Below are 24,903 nucleotides of genomic sequence, written 5' to 3' on the forward strand. Positions count from 1 at the left end.
GCAAAAAAAAAAAAAAAAAACCCCAACAAAGATCCGCACACTGCCACAGGTGTAGATGCACTCATCCCACCAGTTCCTGGACTTGCCATGGGAATGATGAAGGAGATATCTAAGCTGGCCTGTGCATACAGTAAAACAACAAATTTGACTGGATCTATACTGTTAGAACTCAACCAAGAATTAGGAGAAGTGCAAATTGTAGCGCTCCAAAATCTTACAACCACAGACTATTTACTGTTAAAAGAACATATGGGATGTGAACAGTCCCCAGGAATGGGTTGTTCTAATTTATCTGAATTCTTTCAGACTGTTCAAGTTCAGTTGGACAATATCCACCATATCATAGATAAGTTTTCACAAATGCCTATGGTGCCTAACTGGTTTTCTTGGTTTCACTGGAGATGGCTGGTAATTACAGGTATGCTTCGGTCATGTAACTATATTCCTATTATGTTAATATGTGTGCGCAATTTAATTAGTAGTTTAAAACCTATCCATGCTGAAGTCACTCTACAAGAAGATATGTCAAAGAAATAATCAATCTTCCCAGGTTTTCTTCTGCCTGCTACTTCTATAGCTTTTCTTCTTCCTACCTAATTACAACCTTTAAATAGAACTCGTGCCATAAGTCGAATTTACCGAGTATCATAATTCTTCCAAGTGGTAAAGACACCTCAAGACAAATGCTGGGCATAGAAGCCACAGGGCTAAATATGCAAAGAAGTAAAAAGCTAACCTTTTCAAACAATAAGGCTTCTCTCTCACTTACCAACTTTACATTTCCCTGTATGGCCCTGGAAGATGACTGGTTAGCCAGAGACGGGTAAGATTCCTCAAGGGAGGAACAACCTAAGACAGGCACAGTCGCAGGGGGCCATCTGGTGAGAAAATGGGGAGCAGCAGAGGTGAGGCTTAGAACCTCCCCCCTCATGTTCTGAGAGAAATCTTCTGCATACATGGATGTTTATTGCCCTCGTCTAACTCGGATTAACACATAGTCTACAGGCACACACCTGATCATCTACATTTGCTCTATTACAACACTAAACTCTGTTTTCTACCTTTATCTCGTATCTACCTACCACTTCAGCATTTTATTAAAAATAATAATAATAGAGAAATGTGGTATCCACATATAAATCAAGTTTAAAAATCAAATGAATAGTCATATTTGAACTGACTGTGTATAGTTCATAATGCATGAACAAAACCGAAAGCTTCTGTGATGACAGCCCTTGCACTGTTCACCATGTAACTTATTCACTATGTAAGAATTTGTACTCTATGTAAGAATTTGTTCATTATGCATCAGAAGATTGGAGACTGACGAAAATTAGGCTTGGGGTGGATTAATGATTGTGCATTGAGCATTGACTCCCCTATACAGAGTTTTATTGTCATTAACAACCATTTGATCAATAAATATGAGAGATGCCCTCACACACACACAAAATATATATATATATAAACACACTTCCAATTGTAAAATAAATAAGTAACCGGGATGTAATGTATAGCATAAGGAATATAGTCAAAATATTGTAACAACTTGGTATGGTGATAGCTGGAACCTAGAATTATCATGTATATAAATGTTGAATCACTGTGTTGTACACCTGAAACTAATGTAATGTAATACTGTGTGTCAACTACCCTTCAATAAAAAAATAAAATAAAATAAAATAAAATAATAATAATTATTATTATTCCCTCATTTATCTTAGTTATATTTATGTGCCAGGAAAAAAAAGGAGTGTACTATCCATTATTTAGTGATATAAACCTCTATTTCATGTAATACTGTAGTTTATTAGTAGATAATATAAATGTGAGGTATACCTTCACAGGTGTACTGAGTTCTTTATAAAATAATTTTCAGTTTCTTTCAATAATTTTAAATCCTTTATACTGAAGGGGAAAATACGGTTTGACTGTTGAAATTTTTGAAAATGTATTTTTTTCTGAAGTATAATTGCTGAAATAAATTTAGTAATGATCTCTCTCTCTTTTTTTTTATTATGGTATCCTTGATACACAGTCACATGAACAACACTGTGGTTACTACTTTCCCCCCATTATCAAGTCTCCATCACACACCCCATTACAGTCTCTGTCCATCAGCATAGTAAAATTCTATAGAGTCACTACGTTCTCTGCAATACACTCTGCCCGTGCCCCTCCTCCATACATTATGTGTGCTAATCATAATGTCCCTTAATCTCCTTATCCCTCCCTACCCACCCATCCTCCCCAGCCCCTTTCCCTTTGGTAACTGTTAGTACATTCTTGGGTTCTGTGATTCTGCTGCTGTTTTGTTCCTTCAGTTTTTGCTTTGTTGTTATGCTCCACAGATGAGTGAAATCATTTGGTACTTGTCTTTCTCTGCCTGGCTTATTTCACTGAGCATAATACCCTCTAGCTCCACCCATGTTGTTGCATGGCAGGATTTGTTTTCTTCTTAATGGCTGAAGAATACTCCATTGTGTATATGTACCACATCTTCTTCATTCATCTGTTGATGGACACTTAAGTTGCTTCCATTTCTTGGCTATTGTAAATAGTGCTGTAATAAATGTAGTGGTGCATATGTCTTTTTCCAAACTGGGCTCCTGCATTCTTAGGGTAAATTCCTAGTAGTGGAATTCGTGGGTCAAATGGTATTTCTATTTTGAGCATTTTGATGAACCTCCATACTGCTTTCCACAATGGTTGAACTAATTTACATTCCCACCAGCAGTGTAGGAGGGTTCCCCTTTCTCCACAACCTCGCCAGCACTTGTTGTTGTTGGCCTTTTGGGTGGTGGCCATCCTTACTGGTGTGAGTACCTCATTGTGGTTTTAATTTGTATTTCTCTGATGATTAGCGATGTGGAGCATCTTTTCATGTGCCTGTTGGTCATCTGAATTTCTTCTTTGGAGAAGTGTCCAGATCCCCTGCCCATTTTTTAATCAGGTCATGTGCTTTTTGGTTGTTGAGGCACATGAGCTCCTTATGTATACCAACCCTTTATTGATCTCTTCTCTTTTTGTTCTTTATTTAATAAATGCAGGCATTTAGTTGAGGCCCTATTATGTGCCAGATACTGCTGTAGGTCTTGGAGATACAGAAGTAAATGCATCAGGATCTCTGTTTCCCAGGGTTTTCTTACAGAGTCTGCATTTTAGTGGGTCCTGAGACTGTCAAGTAAGGCTTGATATTTGGCAATGATGAGTGCAATGAGGGAGGGCCCGGTGGCAGGTGGTGCAGATGAAGAGCACAGGTGCTATTCTGGATACAGTGAGTGAAAGCAGGCCTCAGCGGTGAACTGAGTTGGCAGTTAAGAAGAGACTCGAATGTACAGAGTGATCAAAACGTGTATGCAGCTATCTAGAAGGTTGTTTCCAATGGAGGGAGCATCAAGTGCTGAGGACTGATGTAGAAGAGGGTGTGCTTGTACTTGAGAAAGGGCAAGGAAGACAGGGTGGCCGGGGCCACGTGAGTACAGGCAAGACTGTGAGGAGATGAAGGGAACAACATTTGCCAGACGGGAAGTAGAGAAGCTACTTAGGTGGAGGTCTGAGGATCAAACGCTGCTGCCGAGTCTAGTGTGGACTCACAGTAGTAGGATAGAGTGATCAGTACAAGTGTTAAGCATAAGACATAAAATAAAATTAGGCAGGAACAGTGGATGAATGCATAATTTTAAGGAAAGAGAAGTGAGAGTGTAAAATTTCCAGATTAAAAAAAATGTGTATATTTTTTTAATGAGGATGTGGAGTTTAGCTACAGGATATATTTAAAACATAATTGTATTTATGCTGTCAACAAGCATAATACACTGGAAATTCCATCTTTTATAACTATGTAACTTATAAAAAGTTCTAGATGTCAATCTAAAAATGTGTAAGAAGGCATACAAGGCCAAAATGTTTGGAGACCACTGAATTAAATCAAGTTGAGAACGGTGTCATGGATTTGTAAAGTACTGATGTGCAGTTCATTTTCTTTCTTCCATGTGACACAGTGTATCTCTAACCTTTATCAGCCATTAAGAAAATAAGTAACATTGGCCATATGTGTGTCCAGGAATTGGGTGGGATGAGTCAGTATAAATTCTGTATGAGAAACTACTTGAAGCACATGGGTCAGTACCATTCATTCACCAAACTATTAAATATTTACCAAGTTCCTACCACTATTATTTCCTTGCAGTATGTGATATTTATACACTTTTGATTAGTTATGGTGGCCCTGATGCCATATTTGATCTGAGGAATTGTATCTGTGCATATCTTTAATAATCATTTTGCAAAACACATTCACATGAAGCTTTAATCCAGTTGCCTGCTTTCTGTAAGCATAATTCTAGTTTAAAATATTTTCGTTGAGTCTTTTTCCCATTTTTTGAGATTTGTAGAATTGCAACAAGTTTATTCATACTCAAAATCAGGCACCTACAGTCTCTTAGTTAGAAGTACATTTCCAAAACAAATAGTCCTTATTTGTATGTGAAATCTGTTCATTTTCTATCAATAGTTTCTTGCCTGTAAAACATACACTATCTTTGAAATATTTTCTTCCAGACTGATGTTTGTAGTTACGTCCATTTATCAAGCAGTTTATGATTAAGTTAATTTTCCAGTAAGTCACATAAGTGTTTGTTATTGGTAACTCTCATTTTGATATTTTTCTTATCTAATACATTTTTCAATTTTACTTTCCCTTCTCTGCATTACCAAAGATTATTTTGAGATGTGTGTAATTAAAAATTATGTGGTTTCCTTTATAACAATTCAAGAATACAAAAAGTAAAGCCACTAAAAGAATCCTTAATATTTACTTATAGTGCTCCCCCTTCCCCTTACCTTTTTTGGATAAAATAGCAGGATAATGAGAACCAGATTTTAAAATATTGCCTTGTGATTTTTTTTTTCAAACATTATTTGAAAGGTGTTTCCTTGGCCTTTCTAACACCTTCCCTATGTGACTGGCACAACAGAAGTACACTGTGGTCTTTACCACATAGAGATATTTTGTTATAATTTTCTTATCACATGTTTGGCTCATTTTCCTGTACAGTTTATATATTTTATGATCTAATAGTCTTTTACAGTGTTATTTGTGCTTCCTACACAGCTTACTAAAGTTGATTTAAAAAAGATAACCTCCCCACAAACAGTATTTTCGCTAAGTCTTCATCTTCTATCATAAAGTGTTGTACGTTAATTCAGTGTGACAGTATGAATGTATATGCAGGAGTCAGGAACTTAAATGTTCTAAATATGGTGTTTCTACCAATTCTCAGATACAGAAATTTTTATGTCTTTATTTCCTCATCAAAATAGGAGTGATGACCATAATTCAGTCAGTGCTTCCCTGAATCTTTCGAGACTTCCTTTGAAAATATTAAATTAACCTGATGAAATGAAGGAAGGAATGCTGAATTCTAATATCAATACTTTGCATGACTTTTTGTGAAGTTACATATCAGTAACAATTACAGGTCGTTGGCTTTTTCAATACAAGGAACCTTTGTGGAGTGTTGATGATCAATTAGTGGCATGAAGTACCCCAAGAGAGGGAATGGCCTGTCAGCTTTCTTTACTTCCTGGGACTTCATCCCACCTTTTGATTGTTCCACACGGTTCCTCAAACCAAGCAGCTGTGCTTTTGTTTCTCAGTTACAGGGTACATGTAGCAACTATCCACGATGCTCCCCAACGGCATCAGTCCTCCTCCTGCCGGCCTTAACTGAGCAAAACTCAAACATGCTTTTTCTTAACTATGGCTTAAAACTTCTTCAAAAATGAAAAGTACATTGGTAATTTTTAGAGTAATCCTGAACTAATGAACCTTTTGCAGTCTCAGCTTTACATCCACATTAAAGGAAGACAACTCCTGCAGAGGTCTCCAAGATGTTTGGTGGTCTTCCTCTCTAAACATTATCCCTACCTTTCCCCACTTTTTCTCTCAGCTAACAACCCACGCAAGGCTGGACACTTCTTTCATTTTTATATGAAAGTCTCCTATCACCAAAAAGACTGCTTTTGGGGAGTAAAGTTATTTCTAAATATACTCTTTTAAAAATATACTTCCATGTTTTATAAAGTGAACAAAACAGCAGTAGACTCACAGACACTGAGAAGTGACTGGTAGTTACGATGGGAGAGAGATTGGGGTGGGTGAAGGGGATAAAGAGGTGCAAAATCTCCATCATAATATAAATTAGTCACCGGGATGAAAGAACAGCATAGAGAATATAGTCAACCATTCTGTAACATCATTCTATGTTGACAGATAGTAACTATACTACTTGGGGTGAGGATTTAATAATATTTATAACTTGAATCACTGTTATGTACGTGAAACCAATATAATGTATACCAACTATACTTCAATGAAAAATAAATTTAAAAAAAGAAAAAATATATTTATATACACATTTCAGTGTTTAAAAAAATGAAGAAATGTAAAATGAGACCTTATAGCTTAAAAGAAAGAAACTTAATTTTTTAGAATAGTTTAAGGTTTACAACAAAATTAAGAGGAAGATACAGAGATTTCACATATATTCCCTCCCCTACACATGCATAGCCTCCCAAATTATCAACATCCCCACCAGATTAGTACATTTGTTACTACTGATGAACCTATGTTGGCACATCATAATCACCCAAAGTCCCAGTTTGCACTAGGGTTCACTTTTTGTGTTGCACATTCTGTGGGTATGGTCAAATTATAATGATATGTATCCATCATTACAATATACTGAATATTTTCACTGCCCTAAAAATCCTCTGTGGTCTACCTGTTTACCTCCCACCCAACCTTGGCAGCCATTTATCTTTTCAATGTCTCCATAGTTTTGCTTTTTACAAAATGCCATATCGTTGGATTTGTATATCATATAACCTCTTCAGATTGTGTTCTTTGACTTACTCATGTACATTTAAGTTTTCTCCATGTCTTTTCATAGTTTGACAGCTTGTTTCTTTTTTTGCATTGAGTAATATAGTCCATTGTCCACATTGTTATCCATTCACCTGTTGAAGGACATCTTGGTTACTCCCAAGTTTGGGCAATTACGAATAAAGTTGCTGTAAACATCCACATGCAGGGTTTTGTGTAGATACAAGTTTTCAACTCCTTTGAGTAAATAACAAGTGCAATTTGCTGGACCATAGGGTAAGAATACATTTAGCTTTGTAAGAAACCAGCAAATTGTCTTCCAAGGTGGCTGTGGCATTTTGCATTTGCACCAGCAATGAGTGAAAGTTGGTGTTGCTCCACATCCTCACCAGTATTTTATGATACCAGTGTTCCAGATTTTGGCCATTCTAATAGGAGTATAATGTTGTTTTAATGTTCATTTCTCTGATGATATGTGATATGGGTCATCTTTTCATATACTTATTTGCCACTTTTATGTCTTCTTTGGTGCTGTGTCTGTTGAAGTCTTTGGCCTATTTTTTAATTAAGTTGTTTTCTTATTGAGTTTTAAGAGTTTTTTAATATATTTTGGATTGTGGTTTTTTATTAGATATATCTTTTGCAAATAGTCTCCCAGTCTGTGGCTTGTCTTCTCATTCTCTTGATAATATCTTTCACAGGGCAAAAAATTTTCACTTTAATGAATTTTAGCTTGTCAATTATTTCTTTCACGGATTTTATCTCTGTTATTGTATCTGAAAAGGTATTACCATACCCAAGGTCCTCTAGGTTTTCTCCTATGTTATCTTCAAGGAGTTTTATGGTTTTGCATTGTACCTTAGGTCTATGATCCATTTTGCATTATTTTCTGAAGGGGATGAGGTCTATGTCCAGATTGATTTTTTTGCCTGTGGATGTCCGGTTGTTCCAGCACCATTTATTGAAAAGACTTATCTTTTCTCCATTGTATTATCTTTGCTTCTTTTTCAAAAATCAGTTGATTATATTTATGGGTATCTATTTTGGACTCTCTGTTCTGTTCCACTGATCTATTTGTCTATTCTTTCACCAGCACCACCTGTGGCTTTGTAGTAACTCTTGAAGCCTGGTAGTGTCAGTTCTCCAACTTTGTTCTTCTCTTTCAATATTTAATTGACTATTCTGGGTCTTTTGCCTCTCCATATAAACTTTTGAATTAGTTTATATGTATCCACAAAATAACTTCCTGGGATTTTGAATGGGATTGCATTGAATCTGTAATTCAAGTTCAGAAGAACTGACATCCTAAAAATACTGAGTCTTTCTATCCATGCATATAAAGTATCTGTCCATTTATTTAGTTTTTTTTATTTTGCTCATCAGAGTTTCACAGTTTTCCTCATGTAGTCTTGTACATATTAAGTTTATACCCAAGTTTAAGTTTTTATTTTGTGTTTTTAAGTTCAAATTCCACTTGTTCATTGTTACATAGTAAAGAAATTGACTTTTGTATATGAAGCTTTTATCTAGCAACCTTGTAATAATTGCTTATTAGTTTCAGCAACTTTTTGGCAATTCTGTCAGATTTTCCAGTCGGTCATATTTATTGTAAAACATGACAATTTTATGTGTTCTTTCTCAATCTAAGTACCTTTTATTTCCTTTTCTTATTGCACTAGTAAGGACTTCTATTAGATGTTGAAAAGGAATGGTTGAGAGGGGACATCCTTAACTTGTGCCTAATCTTAGTGGGAAAGCTTTGAGTTTGTCACATTAAGTATGATATTAGCTCTAGGTTTTTTGTGGATAGTCTTTATCACTTTGAGGAAGTTCTCTGTATTCTTACTTGGCAGAGAGTTTTTATCATGAATGGGTGTTGGATTTTGTCAAATGATTTTTCTGTATCTATTGATTTGATCATGTGATTTTTTTTCTTTTTTAATTTGCTGAAATGATAGTAACATTAATTGATTTCTTAAAAATGAACCAGCCTTGCATGCCTGAGATAAATCATACTTGGTCATTGTGTTTAATTCTTTCTGTCCTTTTTTGGATTCAATTCTAATATTTTATTGCAGATTTTTGCATCTGTGTTCATGAGAGATAATGGTCTATAGTTTTCTTTCCTTGTAAAGTCTTTGTTAGGTCTCTGGCCTCATAGAATGAGTTAGGAAATATTCCCTCTCCTTCTGTCCTCCGAAGCCATATAGCTTTTTGACTGTTTTCTCACAGAAAAATAGGTAAGACCTCCAAGTGTTCAGAGAATATGATTAGATTTTTGGTTTGACATACTTAAATTTAATAGATTGTTAATATATAGAGTTATATGCAGCATTACTATCTTGGTAGTCCTGACAATTTTAAACTCCATTTTGTCTTTTATTTAGAATAATCTGTATGTACATCAGCAAAACTCTATTTTCATTCAAGCATAATGATACCTGTAGAGTAAATGAGGTGGTAAGTCATTTGGATAGGTCATACCCATGGAATTCCTATATGGTAATAGTCTGCATTTGGTTTACCACACACCATTTAGATTGCTTGATCCTTCCATTCCCTTGCATAATGTCATTTATTTACATAAAATAAAGAAAAAGAGTTTCAGTGTTTTGACTACATTTGTTCACATTAAAACAGGGAGAAAAGTTTCAGCACGTTGGCTACACTGCCATGATTCTTTGGGTGCTCAGGTTAGCACACTGTGCAGCAGAGGAAAAGCCTGTCTCAGGACTGTGGTGTTGCTTTATGTGGTATTTCAGAGGCATCTCAACTTCAGTGTGCACTTACAGATAACTTTTTTTTTTAAGAAACGTATTCCCACCTTGATTAATCTTACTAGTTCTATTTAATGCTTTTGTAATGATGCTTGGTAAAGATTGGTTATATAAAGTATTTTAAGTAACTGCTAGATTTTCTTCTTTAAATATAGGGAGAAATGGGAATTTTTACAAATAGAGATGTGTATTTCTGTAGGAATTCTAGTTTATAATCATTTGCTTCTTTTGGATGCATAAAAAGCAAGGTCAGTGTTACTTAATTGACAAGAAAAGTAAATAATGGGAATAGAATTAAAACATTATATAATAGTTTTTATACCAGGTTTACAAATGTCTCTGGGCTATGGACCATCCACTTATGAAATTTCTATCCAAAATGCCACCAATTCTTCTTGGCAAATTTCACACAGATTTTTAAAGAGAAAGATTGTTGGACTTACCTTAATTTGTTTAACATTACTGGATTGCCCCATTTTATGGAAGCCTTTAAACATTAACATTGCAGCATGACATAGGTGTACTTTTCATCTTAGTAAGGGAAACAGTATCTGATTAGGAGTATGGATTTTTGAATCAGATTTCCTGGACTAAAGTCATGCTTTGTTATTCATTAGACTTGTAAATAGGCAAGTACTTTAACATCTCTGAGCCACATTTTATTAATCTATAAAATGGAGATAAAAAACAGTACCTACCTCACACAGGCTTGTTATGATATTTAAATGAGTTAGCACATGTAAAGTGCTTACACCTTTAACTAGCATATCAAAAGTTCACTTTCAGTGTCATTTATTAGTGCTGTGATTTTATTGTTGAGGTAAGTTTTCGTAACAGTATGGTTTAGATCTCATGTCTTTGGTTCTTCCCATTCTTTCTGGAATATTTATTAGTTTTAAATACCTCTTTGTTCCAGAAGTGATTTGTGACATCTTAAAATATATGTATTGTTAAAACACGTGTTGAATGAAAAATAAGCATCAAATAATGAGTGTGAAACTGATGGAGATTCAGTGTAAACATATACAAGCCATAAGGTCCTGACTGCTTATCAAGTTAATTTGCAGAATCAATTTCAAGTTTCCTCGTGACAAAACTACTAGCATATTTTATTCATAATAGTCTCAATTTTTGATTGATTAAGAACTTGATATTTCCAGACATCCCAAGTTAACTTCTTTGGTTAGGTACATTTCATTGTGGTTATATTATTTATTTATTTACTGCAAATGATTTTTGTTTCCTAGAATATATGTATATTTTAATTGAAATATAGTTAATATACAATATTGGTTTCAGGTATACATAGTGATTAGGCAATTATATATATTACAAAATGTTCACCACAATAAGTGTAGGTAACATCTGTCAGCGTACAAGGATACTGAATATTGTTCACTATATTCCCTATACTATATTTCCATCTCTGCAACTTATTTTATAATTGGAATTCTATACCTCTTTATCCCCTTTACCTGTCTCACCCATCCCACACCTCCTGGCTGAGGGAGACACAGTCTGTTCTGTGTTGCCTCCATTTTTCTGACTATTGCAAGTAATGCTATGATGATAAACATAGGAGTGCATGTATCTTTTCCAATTAGTGATTTTGTTTTCTTTGGATAAATCCCCAGAAGTGGGATTGCTGTTCAGATGGTATTTCTATTTTTATTTTTTGAGATGCCTGCACACTGCTTTCCTCATTGCTATCATTTTAAATCCATCCCCATTACGTGTTTTTTTTTTCACACTTTTAGGAGTTTTTCCCTTTTTTTTTTCACGCTCCTAGTTTGTGTGGGCAAACACTCTATGTGGCAGAGAAAAGAAAAAAGAGGCACATGCCAACGTGACTGCATACATATATGGTCAGGCGACTGCTATAACGCGATCATCAGGATTATTTCATCTTTATTTTCTACCATTCATATACTCTTAAACTGTTGCAGGAGATTTTATCCCATTAATTGTTTTTCAGCCTCCAAATTAAAACTTCCACCTCGCCAGAAATTTCAGTCTCATATGCTTAACATTTTGAGTTAATCCTCAAGTTCTTAAACTTACACTCCAGAAAGTAAATTTTAGTTTCCTGTGTCATAGTAGGCATGCACAAGGTCAAATTGGTACCTTTTCCACCAGAATTTTTGTCTGCCTCCTAGTAATAGAAACTAGAAATAACAATGACATAAACAAGTCCAGATGTAAGCAGTTTAGAGCTAGGCTAGGAGCTTCGTGCAGTATAAAGGATTCAGGATCCTTCTGTCTTCATATTTTTCTATCTTTAGCCCTAGTTTACATCATTAAGATGCCACAGAATGGCAGCTGGAGCTCCAGGAAACACATTTGTGCTGGAGGAGAAGGGAAAGGTGAACGAACCGAAAAAGGAGAAAGAACTGGGGACAGGTGTCTGTCCCCCTTCGGGAGCTCTCTTGGAGGTCCTGCCCAGTCACTTCCCTTCACATCTCAGTACCCCAAGCTGGAAGGGAGTCTTGGGAATGGCTTGAGGATGCTCACATTGTCCGTAGAACTAAACTGGAATTTTACTGGTAAGAAAGAAGAATGGATATTGGAGAGAGAACGTACAGGCTTTGCTGTAATTCCTGACTTCTCATATCTTCTGTTATTTTCCAGCATCTTCTGTTTGAGCAGGTGCTATTGCCATTTTTAGGCCATAAATCCAAGTTTAGCTGTCTTAATTGAAAGCAAACCTCCTTTACTTGTTTACAAGGAGGAGGAAGGTTAGGGTTTTCCTCCGTTACTCAATCCAGCTGGGAGGCAGCAGGGTTTCTAGGAGGACTGGCAGGGCGTTTTCCCACTTGGTTCCCTCAGCAGGATAACTCTGTTTTAAAATGTGCCAGACACATGGTATTGTTCTTTTTTAAGGCTTCAGTGATCAAGCACACCCCATAAAATCCTGGATGATGAGAAAGAACAGTCCTATTTATTTAAAAATGGGAGAAAACAGTCTGTTCACGCTAACTTCCACTTGATTAAGTGGCACTTTGTTCCACTGGTTCAGCTCTGGAGACCGAGGATTTCCCCACGGGAATCGGGTGCGCGTCACAGCCGCGCAGCAGCTCACACCTGTGCACCTCGCCGGTTCTGTCAGGAGTGGAAATGGGTAAGCAAGTAAGACTGTCTAGGCCTCAAAGGTGCGATCCGTACCACTCACTGCCTTACGTGTGTTTCCCCTTTCTTTCATTATGGACTTAGAAAGAAGTAGTCTATTTTTTTTTTATACCCACTGAGGTTTACAGATTCTTTAAGGCAATGTATCTTACATGACGTATTTATGTGCCAGTTTTTCTTCAAATATTTCTGTTGCATTTTCAGAGGACCATTTGTATGTTAATATGACAGAAACCTTCCTGAACCTAATGTTTAAGAAGAAAAGATAATTACATGTTTTAATGACTGTATCTCTAGGGCTTTTGGCATTTTGACAGGTTTTTGCATTAGTGTATACAAGGCAAGAAACCCTTATGTATTTATAGCAAAACAGACCTTGTGTCAAGGCGCAGTAAAAACTGAAGCTCTTATCTAAGAAGGCAATGGAGTAGTGCGGTTTGGAAGACAGGTTTGGTATCATAGATGGCTGGATTTGAATCCTGGCCCTGCCTATTGGGCATGTTACAGTATCTCTAATCCTTAGTGACCTCACACATAGAGGTTCAAGGAATAAAAATGAGATAATACATAGTAGGTGTTTCCCCATGATGTCCTGCACTTACATAATCTCTTCCACTTGAGCCTAGGCTGAACTGACTGAAACTGTGTTACAAAAAGATTGGGCTTCCGTCTTGGGGGCTCTCTTGCGCTCTTGGTCTCCCTCCTCTCTCGGGGGAAGTCAGCTGCCATATTCTCAGGCAGCCTGTGAACAAGCTCACATGAGCCCTGTTGGAAGTGGATATTTTGAGACCTGGCAGCGGCCACTGAGTGAGCTTGGAAACAGGTTCCTCCCTAGCTGCACTCCGAGTTGGCTGCAGACCAGCCTACGACTTGATTGCAACCCCTCTGTAGAGAGCATGACCCAGAGGCACTCAGGCGGCGCCCAGTTTCCTGACCCACAAGAATGGTGAGATGACTAATATTTGTTCTTTTTTTGTTCTAAAGCACTAGGCTTGGGGTGATTTGTTCCACAGTTAGATAACTAATTAACACACCGAGAGGTTCCCTGTGCATGTGTTGTGCACGTCAGGTAGCAAGCGCTGCCACGCAAGTACTGGTGTACCAGCGCTCACAAAACAAGGGAAGGGCAGGCGGTCCTTTCTTCTGCTTCAAAATCAGATGAAATTTAAATTGCTGAAGGTCATTTGCAGGTGTTGTTCTCTAGACTGACAAAAAAGAATTGCTAAAATCTTTAAAAGTTGGGTTAATAAAAATACAACAAGCGCTCGTGTGTTACTTGACTAGTTTGTTACTTAACAGTATTTGCGTGGGATCTTTATTTAACTTATAGAAGGCCATCCTACAGATTGCAAGATCTTGCACTAACCAAGACCTTGAAAAAATAATGTAGCCAAAGGTTGTTCCTGGTTTAGGAGCATGTAATAAATTGTATTAAAAACTTTCTGTGGAATGTCACATTTAAATCAGTTCGTGTGCCTCGCCAGAATCAACCCGTCTTGTATTTGAAATTCTTTACTTGCCACTGAACTCTAGGATGCGGCACTTGTTGGTAGGTGAATATAACCTTGTGGGTCAGAGCCCTAAGGTAGGATTTCTGTCCAACTACTATACATTTCATCTGCCTTAACTGTTTTCTGAAATGTCTTTAAATCTATGGCTTTCTTTTTTTAAGTTGTAGACATTTTTAGATTTGCCTTGAAGTTGCCAGAGTTAGGAAAAAGCAGTCCTTACCAGAATTCTTTTATTTTCAAATTTGGAAAACCTCACAAGTGGAAGCTACTCCTGGGAAGTCTAGTGCCTGCTGTCAGGCAAGTAGAAGTAAGACCTTCACTCACCACTACATCACCTCCTCTTGGCCTGAAATATGTCATCGATTAAGATTGTATTCCAAGGTCGTTTGCCTGCACATAAGAGTCTGGAATACGTACTGGTTTATTCTGCCCAGATGATTTAGTGAAGAGCAAAACGAATATCCCCATTTCCCAGTGGATTCTATGGTAGTTTGGGATAAAAAGGCAGAATTGCCCAAATATGTGGAACTTACTTTAGATGATTCAAAAACAGAGAATTTACTTACCCTAAGTCATCTTAAAACAAAACAAAACAAAGCAAAGAAACATAGCTCTTTAGTTGTGGCCAATAGGGTTTATGACTCTTTATACCTGTTTTTCATTTACTTTAAAAGAGCATCTGTAATTCATCTTCTGCATGATAGAAAGTTGCACAACTTCATTATGTGTTGGCATTTTTTAAACTACATAAATAGTTAGATAGGCTTGAAATATACTTTAAAGTTGGAAAGTAGTCCCAAAGAGGAAAGTAGATGTGAACTCTGGATTGAAAGCCTTCAGGGGACATGAATGATGGCGTGAGTGTTCTGGTAAAGAGGCTAGACCTGCATTTTCTGAAGTTCAAGGTTGAGGTAACTGGCGCTGCCTTAGTTTAGACCACTTCCCTGATTTTGTTGTATCTTTTAGAAAGTTGGAGTATTTTATGTAACACTGTTATCCTAAAGTTGGTTCAAATTTCCTTCAACATGATTTACAATAATGATATAGGTACATTCCCAGAGAGGGGATTTCATGTCCAAACCTAAGCTTTATATCCAATCTATTTATCTCGCAATCAAACTTAATGATCTGAAAATATTTTTTAAAGGCTATTTTAAAGAAGAAACTGTTTATAGTTAGTATGCCAGTAATAAAACAGATACTACAGAACTCTATTAATGCAACTAGTGATGTTACAGGTAAATCTAAATTTATTAGGCTGAATGATGAGAAGCAGAATTTGATGATAAAGGAGCAAAGTAAAGATGATGGTATTTGGAGCAAAAATGTTTAAGTATCACAATAAAAATAGTCACCTCCCAGTAACTTAATTTTCTTCAAGCCTGTTGGCCCTCATATGGATGATTTCATAAAATGAACCAGGTCATACAATTATGTTTGCATATTAAGTTTTAATATGGATCCTTAGTCCCATGTCTCCATCAACAGTAAGAGTGGTCATAGCACCCAGAATGGTCTTCAGCCCCTTTCTGGCTGTAATACTTGTCATCTGGGTACACGTCTAATCTGTTCATTGTCAAAAACCTAGTGAGGCCCTAGTATCTGTATGATGCATAGTAGGGTTTCTTACGCAAAGATAAATTTGTGTTGATATTTAAACATTTTAAAGATATATGTATGTATATATATATTTTTTAAATATAAGAGGACATAATAGGTTTGTGAAATTGGCCACTTAACTACTCAGCATCAGTTTTCCACAACCGTAAAATGTAGATGTTCGACTAAGAAGTTTCTCACAATTAAAATTCCATGATTGCTTGTTATTAAGGGGATATTGAGTCAGTGTAGTCTTCTCCCTGTATCTGCAATTTGAGTCAAGGGAAGTTCTCAAGAAAAATCAATTTGTGGGCATTTTCCAAAGTATGCTTTATATAGATAGGCACATACAATTCCAGGGTTTAAACAGTTTGAGAAACATACTGATCCTATAGCCATTTTGGCAATTCAAAATGCTTATTAGCACAAAAGCTTTGAGAAGTCCTATAGAAAGGAAATTTTCTTAATCCTGTATTTCCCAAACTTACTTGACTAAAAATCCTGTTTGATTGTTTGCTGTTTAAATAGAAAATGTGCTGCATAGAAATGGTGTCTTACACATTGTGAGAAACACTCCTCTGGTGTAGAAGGACCTCCACAGTCTGGATAAACCCTAGTTAGTAGTTCCCTAAGGCTGCTGTAACTAAGGGGATGGTTACTCTGGGTGGTTTAACACAACAGAAACGCATTCGGCCACACTTCTAGAGGCTGGAAGTCCAGGTGTCGGCAGGCTGTGCTCTCTCTGAAGGCCTCCGACGCTCTGTTGTGCCTGTCACCTGCCTTCTGGTGTTGCCGGCTGTCCTTTGCATTTCCGTGGTCCACAGCTGCGTCACCCAGTCTCTGCCTCCATCCTTACATGGTGGTCTTCCTGAGGTGGTTTCTGTTTTGGTGCCTTTTTTTATAGGGACACCAGTGGCTGGATTTAGAGGCCATCCTAATCCAGACTGACCTCTCAACTTAAATCTTAACTACATCTGCAAATAAATACCTCATTTCCAAATAGGGTCACATTCACAGGGACGGGGGCTTAGGACTTGAACATATGTTTTGGAGGGACACAGTTCAGCCCTTTACAGTAATGGTCATTATCTGTCAAGCCTCGTATCCACTGCTGTCTTGCCAGGTCATGTGTCTCAGTGCCCCGGGGCTTCATCTTCTGTCCTTGTCTCTTACCTACATTAATTTCCTAGGCAATCTCATCTATGCTTTAAATGCCTTTCAACAGTTTTAGGCAGCTTCTAAAAGCCTTTGAATTATTAAAGCTAACACATATATATGCACATAAGTTATGAAGTATAATAAAACAAACATTCATGAAGCCACTTGCAAGATGAATCTGTGTATCTCTTTGTGCCTGACTGTACCCTCCAAGTACAGCTCCAAATACAACTCTATTTCCAGTTTTGATTGTGGATTTCCTGGCTTAAACAGAAATGTTTTATTGCCATGTACCTCAAAATAATAAACTTTTGAATTTTGCTATGGAAAAAGGGTATCAGACTATGTATAGTCTTTTACTTTTAAATTCAATTTCATTACAAGTGTTCACTAATTTATATTCTCCTGAAATATTTGATGGTATGATTGGTAATATATTAAGATTTATCACAAAGTCGTAGTAATTAAGACAGCATTATATTTTTGTAGGGATAAGTGAATTGTCTATGGAAACAGACTAGAGAGCCCAAAGATAGATTCGTGCATATATGGAAACCTGATTTACCATAGAAGTAACATTGCAGATGACATTCTCTTTGGCTCAAGCAATTTCTACAATATATACTACCATAGGTATGCAGAGATCTGTATTAAAGGGTGCTCATTACAATATGGATTATAATAACAAAAGGTTAGGAACAATCCAAATGTGTGTCAATAGTAGAAGTTTTAAATTATCAAATATCCATTACATGTATTCAATTATAAATGGACAGTGGGCAACTATGCAGCCATTTAAAAAGAAGAAACTAGGGAAAAGGGGTCCTCTCATGCATTGCAGATGGGACTGGGAAATTGGTATCCTCGTTCTGGAAAGCAGTTTGGCAATATCTGTCACATTTTGAAATATGCCAGTCTAGTGACATAGAAATTCCACATATTAGGATCATAAGAGAAACCCCTGAACATCTTCTGAATGGAATGTACTCAGATTGTAAATGTCCTTGGTGCTTCAGAAACAAGATGGAAGTGGAATAACTTAGATGTTTATCAATGGGAAAGTGGCCAAACATATCATGGAGTACAGTCAAGTTATTTCTTAAAAATGAGATAGGGAAATTTCCAGTAGTGGCAGTGAAACAAAGTGATTGTGTGAACCCTCCCATAGTTTGCAAGTATAAGATCTCAGCCACATATTTTTAAAAACCTGTCTTGAAATGCTTGAAAGCATCCCAAAATAGACGGAAGCCCCTGGGAATGGACTGGAACTGGCTGTTGGTACTCTCTTCTGTACTATTTGAATTTGGACCAAGTATAAAATAACTTTTCAAAAGGCAAATATTTAGATCTCAATGTTTTACATATTAAAATGAACCTTTTAATAATTTGACTATAATACCCTACACATCTTTTGGATTAGGTTAGCATGTTTTCACTTTTAGAATGAAAAGTGCATCTGTCATTTCCTAGGAGATTGCCTTGCTCTATTAGAGGTATTTATTAATTCATTCCATCTCAGTCAATATATACTGAGTGTCTAAATGCCAGACCCTTTTCTAGATGCTAAGGCACATAGTCCCCAAGACAGGCAAGATTTCTGCTCATTGGGTTTATAGTGTAATGAACTGTATTGTTTCATAGAGTCTTGTAAGCAGAAGGTAAATATTCACATAAAGATATCATCTGAGAGAGAATGGAAAAAAAAGAGAGGAAAAGGGATAAGCAGAAGTCCTATTCGTACATGTATATTAAACCCCCAAAGTGTTAGGGTTGAAGGGAGTCCTAGTAATTGATAGGGAGTTCTTAGTAGTTATAATGTATTCTTTTCAGATTAATTCTTAGGATACTTCAGAATCTTAATCTTCCAGTTTTCAGTCATTTTAAATATCAGTGGCTCATAGAGATGTAATTTAATAGAGAATTCTTGTTTAGATTTGTTTTTCTTTTCTTTTATGTTGGGGGGAGCTTGTGGGAAGGAATATGTCAACTTTTACATAAATATGACAGGTAAATATTGCGAAAAGGAATTTATTTGGCTTTCTTTTGGGTTCTTCCATTGCTCTGTAACCGGTAGGTAACGTGTTGTCATTGGTTATTTTTACACCAGGAGAAAATTTTTTATGGCAGCAAAAAGTTAGAAACTTTTCTTGAGTGCAGCAGTCCCCCCTTATCTACGGGGGATACCTTCCTAGACCCTCCATGGATGCCTGAAACCACAAATTAGTACTGAGTCTTATATATACTGTTTTTTCTATACATGCATACCTATGACACAGCTTAATTGTCAGTAAGAGATAATAAAGATATGATAAAGCTTCATCTCAGTAAGAGATCGACAGCAATAATAATAAAATAGAACAATTATAGCTATGCTGTAGAAGAAGTTAGATGAATGTGGCCTCTCTCTGAATACCTTATTGTACTGTACTCACCCTTCTTCTTGTGATGATGTGAGATGATAAAATGCCCACGGGATGAGATGAAGTGAGGTGAATGGCACAGCCGCTGTGATGCGCTGCCGACCTTCCGACCATACGGTGGGAGGAGGGCCATCTGCTTCTGGACCGCGGCTGACCTTGAGCAACTAAACTGCAGAAAGCGAAACCACGGATAAGAGGAAACTACTGTATTTAGTACTCCCTACCATCCAGAAAGTTCTTTATTATACAACTTTTATAACTACTTGGTTTGTTATTGATATTACGATCCTAATAAGGAATCTTAATCAGCTGGAAAAACACATCAGATAAGATTCAACAGTATCGGATTTTTGTTGAAGTACACCTTTCCCAAGAACTTTCTGTAACTTTGGGAAATTGTTTATCCCCCTACTTATCCTTTGTGCTTTTCAACCCTACACATGAGGTAATAATGCTGTTTTTCTTTTGTTTTTTTGCCTCTGTTATATTTACATGATCTTTGTTATGTGTGGTCTGTATTTTCATTAAGAACTGGCATTTTTGTGCTATTTTATATTTTTTAAAATCACTCTTACCAAATTTCTGGTATTTCTCCAATAACTGAATACCAAAATCATAAATATACCACAATTATAAACTTGTAATGATTATCATCCCACCTTGGATAATGAGCAAGGAATATGATAATGAGTGACTACACTGTCTCTGAGTTAAAAGCACTTACTTGATTTTCTAAATCATTATCTGAGAGGATTTCTCTTTTCTCCAGTGGGCTTCAGTGACATCATATTGTTTATCCCTCAACTAAGTGTATTTTCTCTTTCTCTTTCTCTCTTTCTCTAAAAAAACAACAAAACACACAGCTTGATCAAGTCATCCGCCAAAGAAGCCTGTCCAGCCTGGAACTGTTCCTGTCCTGTGCTCAGAAACAGTTAGGTGCTTTAATAGCTACGGAACCAGTTGACATCGAATAAAGCGGACATGACAAGTGAACCCGCACTGGCAGTGGACGAATCATTAGGCCTCTGAAATACACGCTGTGAATTATAAAGATGCTTCTGTTTTCTTTCCAAATCTTGATTTCCACTTTAAGAGTAAACCAAAAGAAAAAACATTTAGAACTATCAAGAGATCTAAGTTATTTTCTTTGTTTTTTCCTTTTCATTTACTATCATTTTATTAGTAGTAATAACAACAGAACGTATGATGAGACCCAAAAACCATTCAAAATTGCCACAGTACCACAAGTTAGTTAAACTTTATACCGCCTTGTGGCCTGTTAATACTGTAATTGGCAAAGAGAATAAATATCCTTATTTATAACATCACAGACTCTTAATAAGATTGCTGAGAATGTGATCATTTGTTGGATTTTGAGGATGGAGACAGCATGGACTTCAGCATCACCTTTTTATCCGTGTGGCTTGGAGAGAGCGCACCGCTCTGATGGAGAACATTCTGACATTACCAGACCTCTTTTCTGTAGTGAAATCTATGTATTTTCACTGGTAACAATTACAAACACTGAACGTTAGTTCAACTTTGATCTGACATACCACTTAAAAGAGTATGTTTGTAATATATGCTTATTTCCTATTTTTGTTCTTCAAAGTCAATATAAATCAATAAAGTCATTTTCTTACCGTGAACTCAATGTCTAGAAAGAGAATGTAACTAAAAATATGTACTTAATTCGGAGCAGTAATGCTTCAATGCAAAATCATGAGTTTTTTTAACGTCAAAACTCAAATGTCATTAACATGTATGCAAAGAATTTGTCTTGTTTTCTGAAATGCTTCTACTTTCATGGGCTTTGTACTTTACTGGGATTTCTCGGTGTAATAAAAAGAGCTGCAAAATTGTATTTGGTTATTACTTCTCTTCTTTAATCCTTTTAAAAAAATTAAGTGGTTTTCTTCTTTAAAATTTTTTCTTACTTAAACTTCTATATCCATGGATCCCCCTAAATATTTACAATAGTATTTACCAAGATTCTTTAAATGTTAATGACTGCTTAGTTTTCTCTTCCAAATTAAATAAGAAATAAGGCAAGTAGGCCACTGACTTAAGTGCGGCATAGTAAAAAGGGGAGGTCCTGGCTTTTAATTCAGGAGCAAGCCAGTAACACAATGTTTTGGTCGTATTAAAATCACTTGACTGTCATCAAATTTAAAATGATAGGGCATTTTACAAGTTACTTCATTTTAGATGAAAATGAAGCACAGAAGTCACTGAAACTAAGATTCAGAGAGACTTAGATGCAGAGATAGTAGGAATGTCAAGAGAAATGTAAGTGGTCTGCACTGCTCTTTCACCCCTTACCACCACAGAATGATTTTTTCTTCTTCCATTTGGGGTCACACCTTTGCTGTTGATATAGACTAATTGTTGCCCAAAGTAATTTTGAACAAATTGATACTGATCAGTCCATGACTATTTGCACAATACCCAGCACACCCAATAATAAACTCTCGGATTGCTTTTTTTCCACAGAGCTGACCTTAAAGATAACTCAGAATAATCATCTGGGCATAGAATTGAATACATTAATCCTTCCAAACTGAATAAGCTAATAATCTTTTCAGTGGTGTTCAGGTCAGAGATTTCCACATGGAGAATCGTATTCGGTCTTTGCTCTGGTTACTAGTAAGTGCATAGGCCATCTCGGGTCATAGTCACTGAGAGAACTCGGCGATTAAGTGTTGTGCTCCGACCAAAGGTAAGAGTTTTTCCCTGAGAAACATGAGCCCAAGGACTCAAAGAGTAGTCAAATGTTTTATATTTAAGATTTTCTTTGTCCATTATATGATTTCCTTAACTCTTCTTACAGAGCATTTCCGACCTTTATGTTGAATAAGGCACCATTTTGAAAGGCGGAAGGTAAGAGAACCGTTAGGTGTTTTGAATGGTAAAGCCATGACAGACTGAGTGCATTCTTAGTAGCATGCTTGATAGAAAAGTTCCTTTCCCCAAAAATGACTTCTTTACACCAGCTCTTCTCACCTGTTATCTCAATAACTCTGTGAAGGGGAGGACACACCACATTTATTAGTGGAGAGGGTTAAGTGTTTATTTGCTCTTGGGGACCAGGTGCAGTTGGGATTCCAGAGCTTTCAGTGCACGGTTTTTGCTCTTTCTGGTGCCCTGGATTTATCTAATATTCTCTCCATGAGAAACTCTCCGGAAGTTCCTATCTCGTAGTCTTACCACATTATCTTAACCTTTTAAGAAGGACACTAGGCCTCCTTAGTAACCTCGTTGGAACCCCAGCTCTGCCACATTCTAGGCGCAGGATGTTGGGCAAGTTGCCGAACCAGTTTGAGTCTCAGTTTTCTCGTTTATGAGGTGGAAATAGTGATTTTGACAGGCTTTTTGTAAAAACTAAATTAAGTTTGTAAAATACCCCTTATAGTAGACCTCACTAGCGTGACCACCAGTTCACAATAATTTCCCTTTCTCTGGGAACTGCCTGCAAAATACAGGTGTGATTTCCCACAAACAATAGCTAAACAATATTATTCTGCTCCTGTGACCTGACTGACCCCCAAGTGAAGACTTGACCCCAGCTAGGCCTCCTGTTAAGGGTCATAGATGAGACACTTCAGTTACTTTACCCTGGGGAGACAGACATGAACTCTACTTCTGAGGTCACAAGGGCCCTGATCCCTGCCTATCTAAATACTCTTCCCCTGTGCCAGGACCACTTACTTTTTTCCCTTAAACTAGCCAGAGCCAGTTTCTATTATGTACAACCAAAAAAAATACTAACCATGGCAATCCAGCCCAGAGTCGAGCACATAATCTCTGGATACTCAGCCCTCGTAAATTCTTCATTTCCTGCCACCATAATCACAACCAAAATGGGAACACTCTTTGATTTATTTTAAGGAATGTTAAAAATATAACTAAACCAAAGCCCCTATTGTCTAACAAAGCCGAGTAAATCACAGATAACCTAAAACTGTGAGCAAACAGTACCCTGCTTAGTTCTCTGTTACTCAGAATGTGGAGTAGAGGCTTAAACTCAGCTTTGCTACATGCTGATTCATGTTCCGAGACAAAGGAGCCTCGCTCGTTGATGGCTTTGAAATCAAAACCAGAACGACGTCCCCCTGATTCGTGTTACTCTGCACTGAGTCAGGTGTCTACAATTATGTATTTTTTTTTTACTTGACAGTTAAACCAAATGGAATTGGGAAATATCTACACTTTAAAAGAATAGAAATAAAAGAATTATTCATTCACTGAATTAAAAAGATAAACTTTGCATAATAAATCCTGGATAAGAAGGGAAAAGCCATAAGTACAAACCTGGAAAACATTTTTAAAACTCCAAAAGAAAAAGGAGAGTTGGATCAAAGCACTTAGCTCCTAGTACTCTGTTTACATACCAGTAAACAACTCTACTGTAAAAACTCTGCTAACAAGAAGCAGAAAGCCAAAGTGTTCTGAATCCACAGGCTGCTCATAGGAATCACCCCCAGCATCACGGAGCAAGAGGGCAGAAACAGCATATGAGAATTCAGTGCTGTGACTGCCAGAATTCTTTTCTTTAAAACAGGCAAAAGTAAAACTCTTCCCTTTATTAACTGAAAAATAAACACATTTAGACACCCAGTCTGCCATAATGCAGCGGCTACCTGGGCGTCAGTCACTGGTATTGGTATGTATTAATAGAGAAGAGCTGGTAAATTTTTCTGTTTTTGTCTAGTTTTGTGTTTCTTTTTCTGAGAACCTTCCATTCTCACAAGTTGATCTTTAAATTCCTCCTCCCCCCGCTGTCGGCACACATATTGGTATTTTCCTAGGCAGTACTCCTAGAATTAAATAATTTGTGTTATTTATCATGAATAATAGTCTGTGTTATTTTTCATATCTCCTTCTGAAGGAGTAGGTCACATTTTTTTTATTAGGATATCATTGATATATAATCTAACAAAGGTTTCACATGAGCAGCATTGTGGTTACTACAATCCCCCTATTATCAAGTCCCCACCACATGCCCCATTACAGTCACTGTCCATCAGCAGAGTGAGATGCTATAGAGTCACTGCTTGTCTTCTCTGTGCTGTACTGCCTTCCCCGTGCCCCCCATACTACGTGTGCTAATTCATAATATCCCATAATCCCCTTCTCCTTCTCTTCCCACCCACTCTCCCCAACCCCTATTCCTTTGGTAACCACTAGTCCATTCTTGGGTTCTGTTGAGTCTGCTGCTGCTTTGTTCCTTCAGTTTTGCTTTGTTCTTATACTCCACAAATGACAGAAATCATTTGGTACTTGTCTTTCTCTGCCTGGCTTATTTCACTGAGCATAATACCCTCTAGCTCCATCCATGTTGTTGCAAATGGTAGGATTTGTTTTCTTCTTATGGCTGAATAATACTCCATTGTGTACATGTATCACATCTTCTTTATCCATTC

At 36.8% G+C, this 24,903-nt stretch overlaps 1 protein-coding gene across 5 annotated transcripts in view; it reads left to right on the plus strand.

The window, feature by feature from the left end:
- The window catches only part of CCDC91 (coiled-coil domain containing 91), a 329,601-nt gene extending 308,257 nt beyond the window's left edge, over positions 1 to 21,344 (plus strand). For all 5 annotated transcript variants that reach the window (XM_036889459.2, XM_036889457.2, XM_036889452.2 and 2 more), the window contains one exon: positions 20,344 to 21,344. In XM_036889459.2, coding sequence (XP_036745354.2) covers positions 20,344 to 20,454 — 111 coding nt within the window. In that variant the 3' untranslated portion in view covers positions 20,455 to 21,344. The remainder of the gene's footprint in view (positions 1 to 20,343) is intronic.
- The last annotated feature ends 3,559 nt before the right edge of the window (positions 21,345 to 24,903 follow it).

The sequence above is a fragment of the Manis pentadactyla genome, chromosome 14 (genome assembly GCF_030020395.1).
Source record: "Manis pentadactyla isolate mManPen7 chromosome 14, mManPen7.hap1, whole genome shotgun sequence".
Taxonomy (NCBI): domain Eukaryota; kingdom Metazoa; phylum Chordata; class Mammalia; order Pholidota; family Manidae; genus Manis; species Manis pentadactyla.